The sequence below is a fragment of the Podarcis tiliguerta genome, assembly GCF_965153285.1.
Source record: "Podarcis tiliguerta genome assembly, chromosome: 3".
Lineage (NCBI taxonomy): Eukaryota > Metazoa > Chordata > Lepidosauria > Squamata > Lacertidae > Podarcis > Podarcis tiliguerta.
Genome location: NC_139536.1, coordinates 39703672 through 39721581, shown reverse-complemented (window position 1 = coordinate 39721581; position 17910 = coordinate 39703672). Strand labels below are relative to the sequence as shown.

General features: G+C 41.2%; 1 protein-coding gene across 3 annotated transcripts in view; it reads right to left on the bottom strand.

Annotated features, from left to right (window-relative positions):
- Positions 1–247: 247 nt before the first annotated feature.
- The window catches only part of STRN (striatin), a 53679-nt gene continuing 36016 nt past the window's right edge, over positions 248–17910 (bottom strand). For all 3 annotated transcript variants that reach the window (XM_083432160.1, XM_083432162.1, XM_083432161.1), the window contains 8 exons: positions 16249–16424; positions 14804–14851; positions 13388–13509; positions 12783–12950; positions 11130–11270; positions 9951–10058; positions 7320–7406; positions 248–7230 (listed from right to left, as the gene is read on the bottom strand). In XM_083432160.1, the coding sequence (XP_083288286.1) occupies positions 7061–7230; positions 7320–7406; positions 9951–10058; positions 11130–11270; positions 12783–12950; positions 13388–13509; positions 14804–14851; positions 16249–16424 (1020 nt within the window). In that variant the 3' untranslated portion in view covers positions 248–7060. The remainder of the gene's footprint in view (positions 7231–7319; positions 7407–9950; positions 10059–11129; positions 11271–12782; positions 12951–13387; positions 13510–14803; positions 14852–16248; positions 16425–17910) is intronic.

Sequence of the window (17910 nt, the reverse complement as noted above, 5' to 3'; positions counted from 1 at the left end):
ACATAACAATAAAATAAAAATAACATAAAAACAAACAAAAACAAGAATTCAAAGAAATAATTGCCCTACGGCAGCTTTTGATTTTTTTCTTTTCCAGTGGACCAACATGGTTACCTCTGAGTAAAAATGTAATTCATAAAGTCTGTGGAGCAAATGATGACATATAAAGAGGCTTTTTTCACCCTATGGCTTGTATTTTTGGAGAGGTTCTATAAACTGTAATATACATTTAGAACACACACAAAGATGTTGAAAAATAGTATTTATTAGCACCCAATTTACATAAATACATAGTACAAAGGACATTTATTTGCTGCGGTAATATTTAGTAAAGCTGCTCTGTATAGTGTTACTTCAGGAAGGTCCATTTGATTTTACTCAACATGGAATGCAGGTACTGTACACAGAAATTCACTTTGCAACTCTTCAGTGCCACTGCCTTTATTAGTACCTCAGCATTGCCTCATTTACGTGAGGTATTAACAGAAGTTATTTTTGTATTTAATAATGAGAACAACTTTCTCAACCTCCAGAACAAATTTACTCAAAATCTTCCACAAACTGCTTTGCTGTTCTTTACTTTTAAAGGCAGTTAAATATTAAAAGACTGAAAAACAAACAAAAACCAGGTACTATTGATGCTTTTGCAACTTATCTGGTTTTGAGAAAAATGGCAAAATATTGAAAATGGTTCTTCAGACACACATTACTCTGCTGCTAATGATTTTTGAACTTTTGGGATTGAAATAATGGTCTCTCATAGGAAAGCGGCAGCTCTAGAGTACAAAGAGTCTTTTTCAGGTAAGAACTTCGGGCCTAAACTGTACTACCAACACTGCTTTCCCCATTAATGCTCAATCTTCCTAAAGCAATGAAAACAATGGCAACACTGATTCACACCCCTAGATAACTTATGTTGGTCAAAATTTGGAAGAATCAATATATCACATTGTAACATTAAAACTTCCACCTCAATACTAAGGTATCAGTCCTATATTTACTGACTTGGGAGTAAGCCCCTTTGAACGCAGTGGGGCCTACCTCTGAGTATGCATGCATACGATTGCACTGTAGAGATTTTCTATCAAAATGACTATTCTGTATACAAGCAAAAAGGCTGATTGTATTTAACCAAAGAGTACTGTCACATGCTCGTTGAGAAGCATCCCTCCATCTTTTACTACAAGAACTATTCTCGGTTGATCTATGAACAATATGCAATTTATTACCCATGATAAAGACAGGAACCATGAGGACAGGTGAGCATCACTGTTCTTGGAAAGATTGACTAGACTAAGCAACCAGCCATACTCTGTGGTGCAACTGACCATTCATGCATCAGAAAATGGATAGTACACACCTCACACTGGTCCTAATTTGATCCACTCCACACATGCATTCTGTAGCCTATTCATATTTCAGCTATTCCCATATACACATCTATCTTGCTGCTATTCCCAACATGATAAAAGCATCAAATGTTATGATCCCTAGTAACCAGTTGGAACATTCCCTTGAAACAAAACACTATGCAAGTGCAGAAGGATGGCTACTTCCGTTAAGTTTCCACATCCCTTTTCAAAATTGGTTCCGATTTAAGTTCAACTGTATTTAAGCAATGGAAGCAAGGTACAGTTACCTTGTCAGGAATGAAGAACACACCTTGCACTTCCAGGCTACTATCAGCAGCCTTTACTTTAAAGATGAGAATGGGACAAGTGTTTAAAGAACAAGCAGTAAAAATCAAAATTATTTAAATTCAAGTTTCTTTAGTGTTTGGAAGAGTAGGAAAAACCACTGCAGGAGAACAAAAGCCAGTGGTGGCCTAGCAATTTTGCTAACATCTAGCATGGAGGCATGTATAAAAAGAAAACAGCTGGCCAACATGCGGAAAATACAAACTAGATTATTAAAAGAAATGGAGATGATCTCGCAATATATAAAACAAAGATTAATACAAGTTTTCAGTCTAAAATACAATGTGTTGGCTCCAGAGTTGCATGGAGCAACATGCAGATCTAACCCACCTCCACAATAAGTTTAGTCAGTAAGACAAAGTATTCTAATATAGTTTCCTTTCCCTTCAAAAGAACTGCTATTGGTAAACCTGCCCAGCACACATTACTGTGAAATATTGTTGTCAATCTGTGTTTTCAGCTTGCAGAGTTTCAGAAAGCCAAGAACACAGTACAAGAGACCCTTTCAGTTAATTTGGGCTGCCCAGGTACAAGATGTTACATATTTTGTCTGGTTTCAAAAGCTGTCCTGTACTTTATATAAAATGGCACAGATGCTGTGGCACTAAAATCTGTGTTTATCATGGACATCTGACTATCGCAGGGAATATTTTGGAAGGTGTCCACCTAGAAGCCAACTTATATTGGAACACCAGTTCCAAAAGGAGCAAGAAAAATGGTTCAGTCTGAAACCTCCAATTATTCTTTATATAATTTGGTTGGTTTTCATTAAGTTATCCATGTAAGCAATGGTGTGTTTTACTTGGCAAAAAGCTGTGTAACTTTTCTGAGTACTGGGACAAATATGCCACAGAACTCACATCAAATTAGGATCTCCCCATTCAAACTGAGTGCAAAAAAGTTAGAATTCTCAGACCTCGTCCACTCAGAACCTAAAGGCAATTCTGAAACACTTAAGTTCTATGTCAACTTCAGTGTGTATCCAATACATGAACAGCAGAAAACGTATCTTCTGATCAACTGCAGTGTGAATTTATCAATCTATGCATGAAAAGCTTATTGGGGGAAATTGAACTTTTAAAATATTATGGCATTCACTATGCTGTAGAAGATTCTGATTTTTAAAACTGCTCCCCCCACCCCCAAGACTACTGAATCAGCCAACATTTTCATCATTGCTTAGGCCAAATGTATTGCTCTGTCTTCCTTTGGACCATATCAGCAACGCCGAGGGGAGTCTTGTTGTCTGGGCAGCCCAGGCCTGTGCCCTAGGGAGGTCACTTCAGTGCTGCTATCGCAGTGGTTTGACTTCAGCCCCGGAGGTGCACTCCACTGAATATACTCTATGTCAGGGACGGGGGAACTTTTGCAGCTCTTCCGAGCAATACGCCAGTGGTGTGCAGGGCCAGAAATAAAAGTGGAAGGAGCAGCAAAGGTAAATTTTACCTCACCTGCATCCAGAAAAGAAAGAGGCATTATCAGAGTTCAAGCACATATTCCTGCTAGGCAAAGCAGGAAGAGCGAGAGCTGGGGAGAGTTCCCAAGGCCAGGGAACGAGGATTGTAGGGGCTGCTTGGGCTCCCAGGTCTGAGATAACTCTGTTCTAAGCTCACAACTTGTCAAATTCATTGCGATGTAGATTCTAAGTAAGGGTTCAAAAAGGGTGCTTAGACTCTAAAAGTAAACCACGTAAGATTTGTCTTAATATGGCAACTATGAAGTTAAGCTGTTAAGTTAAGCTGTTCAATCTTCAATACATTTGACTTCAAAGTCGTTTGGTTAAAGATCTTAAGGTCAATCAAAGCACAAGAGCAGCATCTGGTACAACCTTTCTGGACCGTTTACACTTCATCTGATGCTGCCTTATACAGAGTCTGCTGATAATAACTGGTAGCAGCTGTCTGGTGACTTTCCCAGTCCCGATTCCTCAAATTATTGAACCTGGGGCTTTATGACAGAGATATGTACCTATTCAGAATGTCAGTGAGCGAAGCTCTGCACACCAAGAACCCTCCCTGTGGAAAATCTAGGTCTCAAGAAGAGTTGTAGCCCAGCCTTATTCTTGAATATTTCTACTTGCAGGTTTCTTGGCGTGGGGTAACACTGAAATATTCAATTTCCTATCTGCATGCTGAAAAGATACATAACCAGAAGGACTATACCACATACCTTTTCTGTCTGTGTGTAGTGCTTCTTATGTTTTTAAACTTCAGCATTTTCCTACATTTTTCACTGTATCTAAATCAGGAGTGGCCAACTACTAGCCTTCCAGATGTTGTTGAACTCCTGACTCCCAACAATTCCAGCCAATGGTCAGGGATGATGGGAGTTGTAGTCCATCAACCTCAGGAGGGTTACATTAACTGTACACTTGCACACACATGTAAGACTCTGACAAAAATCAACTATGCACAGTTGTTATGAGAATGTGCTGCAATGGGTGGGCCTTGGGATGAAGCACTGTTTCCTTCCCACCTACCCACCTATGTGTGGGAATATTTTAAGCATCCGTTTGTGATTTATAACAAACTGTCTCATCCAACTATGGCTCTGATCCTGGCTTGCAAAGCATCCATGTTTTGAACAAACCAGTGTTTCTCATATCCAGGGGGGAAAATGGAAAATTGTGCTTTGTTAAGACTCTAATTTCCTCCTCTTGTTTACAAAGGAAGGAGGAAAGGGAGGGGAAGTTACGCTATGGTGTGTTCTTGTAACAAATCAGAGAAGGTACCTGTGCATTGTTGGTTCACAAGTTTCTTCTAGAATTAAGCTCATGCATGCAGGTTCACCGCTCAACGATCACAGCATCAGATAACAGGCATATATACAACGGTTCCTCAGAGATCAAACCCACAGGCAGAACTTTGATATCACTGGACATGATCTTAACATTCGAATGAAGGCAGCTCACCTGGCCAGTTGCGACAGGGTCATGTAAAGGCAAAAGGGGAAAGGAAAGAATGTGGTCTGGAGGTTAACCAAATGCTTATAAATCCACAATGGTGGTGCAACCCAATACTTGCAGGTAAACAGAATAGGTCGGTCAAGGTTAGAAAGGGTCTTTTTCATCTCTAACTGAAGATAGCATCTTGAAGAAGTTATAATATTTGTGCACAGTACAATGCAGTCTATAGTACACAAGCAGAGAAGACTGACAGACACTAACAGAGTCTAGAGAAGAACACAAATACAGAGTCCACAACCTCGTGGTAAGGCTACATTTTTTGTTTGTCAAAAGGCACCTCAGCCTCTAGCTATTTGCCTGTTTTCAAAGTTGCTTCACTTGGATCAGGAATTCACTAAGCAGGACTGAACAACTTCCAATCCACATTTGAATAGCAACTTTTTTCTTACATTCATAATTTAATCAAAATGGGAGTCTCCAAAACAAGCATGCTGGTCTATTAGTTGTATGTACAGCAATTTAAACATCAGCAACTATGTATTATATTGCTTAAGCAAAAAGCACAATAACCATACCTTTTATCCTTTGTACGCAACAAAGTCTGGAGAATTTTTAATACTAAAACATTAAAATTACCCATAGAATCTTCCCTTAAGACACATTTAATACATACTGTTTACAATTTCTCTTTCTATATATATATATCTATATATATATATGTACACACACAATATACACAACTTTATGTATTTGTTTTTCTAAATAAATCTTTGCAATATCCTTTTAAAAATAAGATCACAGAGAGAAGGGATACATACACAGAAGTCACATATAGATAAGTATATTTGATGCAGTTGGTCTTTCTGCTTTGACTCAAAATTGGGGTTTAACGAACGCTGAACATTTTGAGATCTATTGGTAATTTTTTTGATTCCATTAAAGGGAAACATGTTGCACATCAAAATCTGCAAGAGTGGAAACTTCTACAAATAGGTATGCCACATATTTTTAGTACCAAATGCAGAAAACATGTTCAAACCTAAGGCTGGTAATGCAATGACAGAGAATAAATGGTTTCTTTTCTGGATTGTGTGGTAGTTATTTCAAAAAAATGAAGCCATATTTTTATGAATTCCAAATTCTTCCAAAAACCAATTCCAACCATTGTGTCAGCTGGGGCAGTTGGGAATTGTAGTTCAAATATCTGGAGGGCACCAAATTGGTGAAGGCTGCTCTACACCCCCACACCCCATGAAAACAGCTTCCTGCTGCTGTGGAGGATGTGAATTTGGCAACCACGTTGGCCAACTCTACACCCTTTTCCTGCCAATCACCACCCTATTACAAGGGTGAGTACCAAGCAGAATATCTCCTCCAGGCAGGCCCCACCCACATGGTTGATTAAATAACTCTCTCACTAGATATATAGACACACTATTCTTAGCAGCCAAAGACTGACTCACAGAGAGGTCACTTCTATGCATGAGTGTGTGAGTAAGATTTGGAGAGGGAAGGGGTATCCAAGCAGGTTTATTCAAGATAATGAAAATTATTAGGATGCCAATAACATGCATTTCAACAGTAAGGCCTATTAAAGCCTACACAGATATCACTTCTTGTTTATTGAAAAGGGAAGAGTTTCATAATTTTACTGAGCTCAGCTATGAATGGAAGAGTCATCAACATCTGAATTAAGCCTCATCCCTGTTGTAAACTGTGGTGCCAGTCACTTGTTAACAAATTCTTTCAAAGGCTTAAAATAAAACATACATTTTTAAAGCATTTGTTAATATCTGCTTTAATACAATTTAGGGAAACTGCATTCATATTTGATGTTTAAACCCAATCCACCTAATGTAACAGCCAGCAGGCTGAGACAAAATCAAGCCTTATTCTCCTGTACATCATTCAACCGTACAATACGTAAAAAAAAGAGACGAAATAATATTTATATTGTATTTCTAAGAGTTACATCACCAAATTCAGGCTTATTTTACAGAAATATATGGGTAATATTCTCGAGGGGAAAAACAGGCAGAAAAGTTTCTATCTACCCACATCCTACAGAAATTGGATTTTCTGCTTCCTTATTGCCCACACTGGACTGCACATATTGTTAACAGAGGATCTCATTTTGCCCAAGGCCGGCCTGGACAAATACTGACACCTTCAAAAATAAAAACGGTTCTTCTGTATGGACCATTTGAAACAGAGGGTTTCCCAGCTCTCAGCACTAGCTGAGCTCATATAACCCAAGGAACCCCTTATTTAGAAAAGAGCACCCTGAAAGAAAAGAAAGAAATATAACCCTAGACCATTTGCTAACATTCACTGAATTAAAGGGCATGAAGAGGAGGATCTTGCCCTTGTCATTTGTACAGCTTGTTGTATATATATATATATATATATATATATATATATACACACACGGCAGCTAGAGAGGAAGAGAAATATTGCGTCATACAAAGACTTTAGCAAGCGCATCTGCTCCAGCACTGGCGATATAACATTTCGAGGGATGGAATGCTACGTCATGAATGGATTCGTCGTGTTTCTTGCGATGAGCCGTAAACTCCTGAATGCAGGTCTTGCTTTCAAGGTTCCATAAGCGTATTGAACAGTCGTGGCCTAGGTTAGGCAAAGAAGAGGAAAAACATTTAGATTTGCAGTTGCGTTTAATTAAGAGTGGATTAAGAGTGGATGTGGGATGTACTTACTGCCGGACATCAAGTACAAGCCATTAGGATCAACTGCGAGACTTGTGACTGCATCCAAGTGGGCCACCATGGAATGGATCAATTTTCCTTTGAAATAAAAGATTATTTTTTTAAAAAACAACTTGTCATCAGTTAATGCAATACAGAGCTTTAACAGAACTTATGGGAAATGATTGATATCAAGCATACTAGCAACTATTCTCACTGAAACAAAGGATCTTTGAATATGAGCACAGCCCCCTTCCCTTTGGAAAGTGATCGCCTGACTGTGTCTCTGTGCTGGTCACTTTCACTTTCCTGGTTATTTCCTAGAGCTCAGCTTCCCAAATTTGGTACCTGGTTCAGGTGCCTTCCCGCAGTTAAAAAAGTGAAGGTAGCATTCACTTTCACCCTAAAAAACACACCAAAGGGTCCAACACTGCAGCTCCACTTGCACATATTTTTGCGCATGCATGTGCTCCTCTCTTGTCCCTTCCAGCCCCTGCACACCCTCAGAATCAGCTCTGGGGGCCTGGAGCCGATTTTAGGGGCAAGAGTGGAAATGAGTTTTTACTCATTAGCTCCCACGGAAATAAGCAGGCATCTTCCTTACAGCTGCCACACAGATTGTTGCTGCTCTGCATCCCACTTCCCTACTTTGCCCAGTCAATCAGGGGTGGAACAGGTTGTTTCAGGGTAATGGTTCTACTTCTGGGAGTTCCCTGTACAGGCGACATCCCAGCACACCCTTTTTCACTCTTTTGTGATGTCACTGCCCATATAGTAATGGGGGTGGGAGAATTAACAATGCACGGGGTCACACCACTCTGATGGAGAAAAGGTAGAATGCACCCATCACAGTGCGTGAGTTTTTACAAGGCACACTTCAGCATTTTTCACAGCAGAGTGGTGTGTCCTGGCACATATCTTAGAAATCCCTGTCCTGAATAACGTTACTATCAATTGAAGTAAACTGCAGAAGGGTGGATTCTCACATAATCAGATACAAAATGGATAACGACCGCCCATCATTTGTGCTCAATACTTGCAAATAAATCCTTCAACATTCCCCTTTAAAATGGAAGCAATGACCCAATCCTGCCTTAGTTGCCATATCCATATATTGTGCAGATATGCAGAGGTAAAGCAGAGATTTCTACAAGTGCTTTGATACAGTATGCTAATCATTCATATGTACCCCCACTTTTTTGTTGTTCCAAGTGCAAAGCAAAACCTACCCTGAGCTCAGTTTGCTACATCAAAGAAAAGGTAGCTCAATTCACGGAAAACAGAGTCTGAACTCCTAGGCAGCTTAGATATGAGCTTTTGAAAGCAAACCTTGCAAGTCACAAGGCTGAAGTTATCTAGTGGCTCAGGTTTAACAAAGATGCTTGTATTAACTCTGCCTACTGATCCTTTGCCAAACCAAGCAGGAAACACCTGGACCAAAATTTATAGAATTAAATAACAGAGTTCATTAACACGGTGCCTAGCTTTGGAATATGATGCATTGTGTGTGTTTTTGTTTTAAGCACATAATTAAGATACCAATCGAAATGACTGCAAGTTTTCTAACAGTTATGATTTACATATTTTCCTTCACTGTGGGTGAACATGGAGAACATGGAGCTTTAAGAACAAGGGTAAAGAGTCTAAGTGCTCCTCTTTCAGATATTTAGAAGGGGTAAAGGTAAAGGTACCCCTGCCCGTACGGGCCAGTCTTGACAGACTCTAGGGTTGTGCGCTCATCTCACTCTAGAGGCCGGGAGCCAGCGCTGTCCGGAGACACTTCCTGGTCACGTGGCCAGTGTGACAAGCTGCATCTGGCGAGCCAGCGCAGCACACGGAACGGTGTTTACCTTCCCGCTAGTAAGCGGTCCCTATTTGTCTGCTTGCACCCGGGGGTGCTTTTGAACTGCTAGGTTGGCAGGCGCTGGGACTGAACAACGGGAGCGCACCCCGCCGCGGGGATTCGAACCGCCGACCATGCGATCGGCAAGTCCTAGGCGCTGAGGCTTTTACCCACAGCGCCACCTGCATCCATATTTAGACACACACACAAAGACAAACACACACAAGCATCTGTAAGCTTTGGCAGCAATTCCATCTTGTGCAGTGTGGAAATTAGGGGTGCATAAATTTCCCTCCATGATCCTGTGGATCATCCGCTTTTCTGTAGCAAAGACAAACATCGGGATTGGCTGGGAAGGATGTTAAAGCTGTAACTCAAATGCTGAGCCACACCAATTCCTTCTGCACAGCCAATAAGCCTTTAGAGTGGTACCTTGGTTTGCAACCACTTTGGATTACAACCACGTCAAACCCGGAACCGTGTGTCCCTTTTTTTAGATTACAACCCATTTTTTTATTACAACCCTTTTTTTTATAACAACCATTTTTTTGGGGGGGGGGAGGCCCCATCGGCGAAAGTGCGCCTTGGATTACAACCTGTTTTGGTTTACAACTGGACCTCCGGAACCAATTATGGTTGTAAACCAAGGTACCACTGTATTCCTCTCATCTGTTTTACAAATGATAGAACTGTCAAACCTCAATTTCAAAATTTCTCTCTAAATGGGTAGGACTTCAGACAATTTCATGATATTTTTGTTTTTTTATGTTACGATCTACTGAGGGAAGAATTATGCTTACCTGTGTTATTGTCATAGAATTTGATGTGTCTATCCTCATGGGCTGTGATACTAATTGGAAGAGTTGGATGGCTGATTACTTTGTTTATTTGGCAAGAAGAGGTGACTGCTAAAGGAATGAACAAGTGCAAACACAGTCAACACAGAAAAATTATTTCATTCACATAAGTCAGTGGTTTTTAAGCAGTGTGCTGTGGCACCCTGGGGTGCCTTGACTGATCAGGTGTGCCACGGGCAACACTGGCCTCTGTCCTTCTTTCCTTCCCTCCCTTTCTCTGATGGCCTCTTGCATCTCTGCCTCCCAAAGGTTTGCACAGCTGTTTGTTGCAAGCTCCCCAGGTACCCCTGGGGCTGGCCAGGGGGTGGTTCCCAGGCCCCTGTGGGGCAGTGTGAGGAGGCACCTCTCTTTGGGCCGGGGTGGCAGCTCAGAGACCAGGAGTGGCAGCTGCAGCTGCCCAGAGAACAGCCCCAAGGAGAAGGGAGCAGAGAGGAGGCTGAGGGGACACACCACAAGGGAGGGTGTTCGAAAAAGGGTGAGGGGCTGCTGGCTCTGCAGGCAAGGGGTGGCATAACTGGGCTCCTGAGCTCCACAGGGGTGCTGCAAAAAAGCATGTGGTTGGTCAAGGAAACTGTGGACCCAAAAAGGTTGAAAACCTCTGAAATAAGCTATTGGAAAGACTAACGACCTGATTTAGCAGGCCAATCTGGTGCAAAAATCCCAACATGTTCAGTCCACTCAATCTACTTGTACCTTACTATGCTCATTCAATATATTGTCAACCTGCTTCTCAAACTAACCTACGTATAATTCAGGAACACCATACAGTTGCATAGGGGATGGTGAAAACCTAATATTTAAGGAAGCCCAAAATACCTATGGATCATATAAGGAAGCATGGCAAGCGGGTGATGAGGGTCAGGGAGAATAAGAGAGCTAATCTGCTATTTCCTCATATTTGTTCTTTCAGAATTGTTTGTAATAGAGTACATTTTTGGCTGGATTTATCAGTCCCATGTGGACTGACGCCAGCTGTCCATCAAAGACGATTAGGTACAAACATCGGTAACCTAAATGGAAGTACACTTCATTGAATTCCCTTCTATGCATGATGGTCTCAGACTTTATCAATATAAACACGAACAATGAAAACACATGGAAATAACCCCTTTGGATACATACTAGTATCTGCGTTGGACTCCAAGTTAAGGATGCGTTGTCTTGTTTCCATGTTATATATGCTTGTGTGGCCACTATTAAAGGATGCTACCATGTGGCTTGGGTCACTGCTCACAATGTCCACAGAAGATGGAATCCCCATCTCTACAAAAGCAGAAGAGTGTTAGGAAGAATAGGAAGCTTGGTCCATTAGCCACTACCTGAAAGCAGCCACATTCATTCATTTTCTTGGCACAAATCTAGAAGTCATTTCAAATTTTCCAGCCAAGTTGGTAAAAGCAAGAAATATGGTTTCTCAAGTGTCCAAACAGATGTGTGAATGTTGGAATATTAGAACTCTGTTTCAGTAATGAGCCAATCAATCCTCAAACCCGTTACATTTACATAGGTATCAGGACCTGCTGTAACCTGAGATGTGCAGTGCACCCACCATGCCCAAGAAGAGCAGAGTAGCAAGAGCTAGTATACTGACTAATGCACCACAAATGTCTTATGGATTAATATTGGGTGGGCAAGTACAAAGGTTCAGAAAGGAAGGCAGAAGGGCTCTAGGTAGACAAGAAAGAGAATCTAGGTCAGAGCTTTGGAAACTTTTCATATTAGTGACACACTTTTTAGACATGTATCATTTCACGACACAGTAGTTCAGTTTTACTAGCAAACTGGAGATTAAACTAACCCCTTTCCAGTCCTGGGAAGAGCATGGGGAACATTCGCACAACACATTGCAGCCGACACGCTAACGTGTCTGACACACAGTTTGGAAAGCTCGGGTCTAGGCTATAGCAGCTCTGCTGTAAGGCCCATGTCATCTAGCAGAATCTCTCATGAAAACTGGTAAACTATGCATCACACATCATAGGGCGGTGACCTGAATGGAAACAGGCATTTTCCATTGGCAGGAGAGAAAAACGGAGAGAGGAGATGCCAGCCTCCCAGAATGCTGTGCTCTTGTCACCGGATGAGATCATACCCAACGAGTGAATGGATTCTGACCGACGCAAATCAGGCATTTTCTCATATTGCCCCTGACTATGGAATGCCTTTCATTCTTCCATATGCAAAGCAGTTGTCAACTGTTTCAGACATCTTGTGAAGCTTTGTTTTTTTGCCCAGGCTTTCCCTGAAGCCAAAATATTTCTTAAACATGAACCCTAGAATCTATGATGAAGAAGTGTTCAGTGCTCTCCAGTGTGTGTGCTACAATAATAGTTGTACATTTTTTCCATTTAAAAACTTCTAATGTATTGCCTCAGAAGGAAAACAGCAAGATTCAAATATAGTGGTTTGCTATGTAACTTACTATTGCATTATTGCTTAAAAAATGAGTCTCTCATTATAATGCCCCAAATATAGCAATCAACATGTTCTATTAACAGTGGCTACTTTATAAAAAAAAACAGTTGTGAGATTCTGCAACACACACATCCTTCAAAACAAATGCAACCGGCAAGTGGGGTTTTGATTCTCCTCTCACGCTTTCCCAGCAAGCGTCAATGTAGTGATGCTGGGAATCCACTAAAACCCGATGGCATACTAAAATCAACTTACCTGTATTGCACAATTATGTCAGAGTGTGCTTATAAACAGAAGCATGGATAATTAAAAGCGACGTTCCTTTTGATAGTGTTACAATCCAGGAGACTTATTAAATACCTTGATTATCATTAAATATGTTCAGAGCTGGAGAGATCTCCAAAGCTTTCCATAAACGGATAGTGCCATCTGCTGAACAGGAGAGCAAGCGCTGGTGTGCTCCACTGTAAACCAAGCCCCACACTGCATCCGTGTGGCCTACAAATGCACCTCTTAAGACGGAGGGATCTGTGGGATGAAAAAAATGCACAATACAAGGGGAAATGGGATTTCTTTATAAATATTAAGTGCTGTAAAGATGCTCTAATGGCAGTTTACAAACCCTCTAGTCCTTCCTTAACTGCAGAATTCCTGACAACACTGACTGCTGACTCAGTCTACCTCCAAAGCAAGAATACATCATGACCCTCTTCCATATCTTTTTTCCTATTACTGGGATCCTAAGCCAAGATTGCTTCCAAATTACAGAACTATCTCGTGTGATCTCTTATCAGGCATTTCTCTTTCACCCGGTTCAAGCTGCATTTTGTTTCTGAATAGAACCGTTTTTCCTTTTTCATAGTGAATTGCACTGCATTCAATAAGCTGCTGTGCATTTTTAACGTGCTCCCTTGCCCATAGCCAAAAGAGAAACCTGTAAAAAAGGGGGGGAGGGGAACACTTACCATAGGAATCATAAGGGTCAATATTTGGGTTTGTAGTATTCCAGCCCTGAATGAGGCCATCAGTTCCCCCACTATAACACTGCTCACCAGTATTACTCATTACCACACAAAGCACAGGACTGCTGCAAGAGGAAGCAATACTGATTTAGTGGAGTTTTATTTCAAATATTTTCATTTCTATACTGCTTTATATTTTTAAGGGGAAAAAATCTCAGAGTGGTTTACAACACATTAAAACACCAATAAAACAATCCACAATAAAACATTACTGAAGAAAATGAAATGTGGCGTATACCTTCAAAGCAACATAATTAACAGGAAACATTTTTTCCTTCTGCCCCCTGGCATGCATTCCTCCTCTACGTGATCCCCTCAACAAGGTATTTACGGAACTGCCATAACGGGGCCAATGAGGTCATAAGCTACAGGGCTCTGGCAGCAGATCACCCCCCCATCAGCAGCCCATGGCGCTATCTGCCACTGCTGCCATCCACCTGCAGAGCGCCACTTTCACTCGCTGCTGTGGTAAGTAAAACAGCATTTGCTTCTGCAGGGAAATGGCCAGCAGCACTCAGATAGGCTGCCTCCTGAGTGCTGGTCTTCACCTCGCTCTGAGCAAAGCATTGTGGGCGAGGTGGCTTCAGAGAGCACGGCTCTGCTGCAACAGCAGGGAATACTGTTTAACATTAAGAATTTAAGCAGTATGTGCTAATACTGCAACAAAACACCGGAGGTAGTGAAGCTGCCCTCCAGGGCCATGTCACACACAATGCCTTGCGCTGTGAAGAACTCTTCGATGAGATGGCCTTGGAAGTGCTGGTGGTGCTCATGCTGATCGTTCGGGGGGGGGGGGGAGTGGCAGCAGCCCACCTCAGGGGGGGGCGCATTGTTGTGGGATGGCTCTGGCCATAACCTTGCTTTTTAGTCCATTCTCAACCACTTTTAAATTGTCCCTTCCCTATCCCTGCTGCACACTTATCAACCTCTTTGGCCGTTCCTCTCCAATTCACATGCTGAAGACAGTTAAGTCCCTCTTGGTAAGTAAGTGTTGTATCTGTGCTCCGCGTGGTACATAGCAAGACACTAGCACCACACAAGCGAAAGGCGGAAGGCGAAAAAAGCAAAAAAAGAAAGGAAGGCTAATGCAATCTGCCTCACCAGAGGCTGAACTGCAGTTCAGATTGCACCATTACATTGCCAGGCTGCAGCTTTTACCAGCCCCACCCCTTTTGGAAGGAAGAGTTCACTAGCATACTAGAGGAGTGGTGAGCTGAGCTCGAGCCACAAGATGAAGAAACCACATGACCATTCGACAGGCTGAGTCAACACACTGTTTATCCCATAAAAGGAGAACTCTGTCAAGTGCTGCAGCTATATTCTCTGATAACAGAAAGAAGTTTCTGAATGTTTACTTACTTGTGTGCCCTGAAAGTGTAGATAGGTTCAACATCAAGAGAGGCACTCCTAAAAGAAAAAAGAAAAAAGCAGAATCACAGGTTCAGAAAATATTTGTTAAGGCATGAAAAAGTTTGCTTCCAGGTTGGCCTAAACCAGGCATAGGCAAACTCAGCCCTCCAGATGTTTTGGGACTACAATTCTCATCATCCCTGACCACTGGTCCTGTGAGCTAGGGATGATAGGAGTTGTAGTCCCCAAAACATCTGGAGGGCTGAGTTTGCCTATGCCTGGCCTAAACTGACAGGACGCTTTTGAACACTTTTACCTCTACATGCACACTAAGTGTCCCTGACTCCTCGTCTTTGCCCCACTTTTTATAAGCCACAGGCAGTCATTTCTTGTTCTGCAAAGTGTCCTTGTAAAAATCATAATCAAACAAAGAAAGAATAAAAAAGGACTGTGGAAGAATCAGCAAGAGCTGATTTCAGTGGCCAACCACCAATAGCCTATATACTGTGTAAGGAAAAAGACAAAAAATGTGGCTATTGCAAAGCTATTTTATGTATGTATATACAGTATGTATTTATGTATATCCCACTTTTCATCATGTAGGTCTTGAAGAAGCTTACAAAACAACAAAATATACAATATTCAAAATTTTAAACATAAATTAAAACCTCTAAAACTTAAAAACTCAAGAATTTTCATTTTTTTCAAAGTAAAACATCTGAGAAGCATTCAGGGTGAAAAGGCCTCCTTAAATAAAACAGTTTTGACCAAGAGTCCCAAGATTCAGTAGGGGCAGAGATGGTGTTTGTCGAACTTCCTGTGGGAAGGGCTTCCCCCCGATGATCCCAGTAATTAACTTGGGGTTAAGATATGCTGGGCCTAGGTTATTCAGGGTTTTGTACACTAGCGCAAGAACCCCAAACTCGGCCCAATAGTACACAGGAAGCCAGTGCAGGTCTTTTAACACCAGTATCATGTGTCTGTCCCCATCACTGGTCTACCCGCAGCATTCTAATGAATATTCACAGAACCAAGCAATTCTTGTTGCAGCAACAGCTGCCTTTTTCTTTTTTGCTGTAAATACCAACTGATCCTTCCTAAGATTCTTGAGATATAGGAGAATACCAAAGACTATGAGTAAGTTCCCTTTTCTTATAATGGCAACAAGTTATTACTTAAATAGGACCTTTTATATAATTTGATATGATACACGATCACATATATACATATACATGCGCCATTTATAAGACTTATAAATGTTTATAAGGTTTAAATCCAACTGGCATGCATTCTGGAAGAGAAACAATATTCCTTAACCCAATAAGTGAGTCAGCAGGTAATATTTATCCTTGAGAGGATTAATCAGGCCTAAACTAGTCATTATGTTGCTACCATGTTTCTACAATGAAAAAAAAAATTAATCTCCACATGTCTTTTAACAATCACAATCTTACTTTTTTGCTGGAGATGTTTTCTGTAAATTCCACATTTTTAATGTATGGTCTTCGGATGCCGTAATTAACACAGGTTCAACTGGATGGAAAGCAAGACCTCTTATTCCATCAAAATGACTCCGTAAGGTGAATTTGGGGTTCCAGGTCTTCCTCAGTGCATCTTTATTGTTTGCTATCTGTGGTAATAAAAACAAAAGCTTCAGTTTAGCCAATGTGAGGTGGGGGACTATCAAAACAGATGGTATTTCATTTTTCTGCTATCAAATGCTGAGTTCAGACTATGTGGCAGGAAAAGTAACAAGCAAAAATAGAGATGCAACTGTTTTTTCCTATTAAAGTTAACCCTCCAGTCACTAACAACAACAAAAAACCGTCAAGAGCTGCACGACCTGCATTTCTTCATTCTAACAGTGTTGCCTGCAAAACAGCGTGAGATGGAACCTTGAGGGGACAAGCATTCTCTTTCAAGAAATACACAGCATGCCTTATGAACAGTTGGCAGCTGTATCAATAGACTTCAAGCTCTGCCCCTCATTTTCCTCTTCCCCTCTTCTCATCAATTTCTCTTTGCTCTGAATTATTATGCTTGCCTCCCCTTTCCCATAAAAGCCTGCGTATATTCTTGGATGTCCGCACACTTTTTGCCCTCCTCCCTACTATTTCATCCACACAAGAGGTGGCTTCTTTAAATATCTTCAAAAATAGCTTCATTCTTATTCCTTCTTTAAAACATGCTTTCACCATTTATTTCATATATATATTCCACTTTTTCATCCCAAGTAGCTTGCAAAATGGAAAGATACAATCCGAAATCACTACATTAAAATACCAGATGAAAACTGTAATACAAGTACAGCATGGAACAGCAAAATACAATGCAATCATTAATCAATAATGAACAGCTGGCAAAATAAGTCTGAACACTGCTCCTGAAAAAGCCCTGTCTCAAGGCGACACCAATGCTAGTGAGATAGAAAGGAAGGCCTCGGCTGATGACTCCAACAAGTTGATAAATTCATATGGAAAGTATTCAGTGCCTCTGAAAAGCTTTTGGAAGTGTATGCAATAAATGGTCAGCAATAAATCATTTATCTTGGCCATGCATTAGAAAGAGCAGCCACTTCCAATTTTAAAATAACTACTGCCACATCAGAGCATTGTCCTGTAAAAGAACATCCTCTACTTAAGGCAGCTTTGGGTAGTTCAGGGATCAGCACAGCATAGACATCATTTGTAGGACTGTAAGCAGATTATACTTATCAGAATCGATTGCAAAAGAGATAAATGGCAGAGCACCCTTGTGAATGCAAGCTTTCATATTCTTGCATGTTTGCATGTCTTATTAATCTTACATGTTAAATTATGATTTTTCCAAACTACGCATTGTACAGGAACACAACATTCCAGAAGTCTGGTCACCAAAGGAACCATACTATTAGGTCTGGCACCTAGGATAGAGAAAGAACATTCTCCCTCCCACTGCAAAGCGAAGGAACACGGCTGCATTCAAATGGTTGAGCTGCAGAGGTCAGAATTGCCTATAGATGGCACTGCAGCCACTCCAGCCATGTTGCTTCCAAGAGTCTTTGCAAAGAGGTAGGAGATGCCCTATTGTTGCCACAGTGCCAATGGAAGGGTTTCGGAAGAAAATCAGGAAAAAAG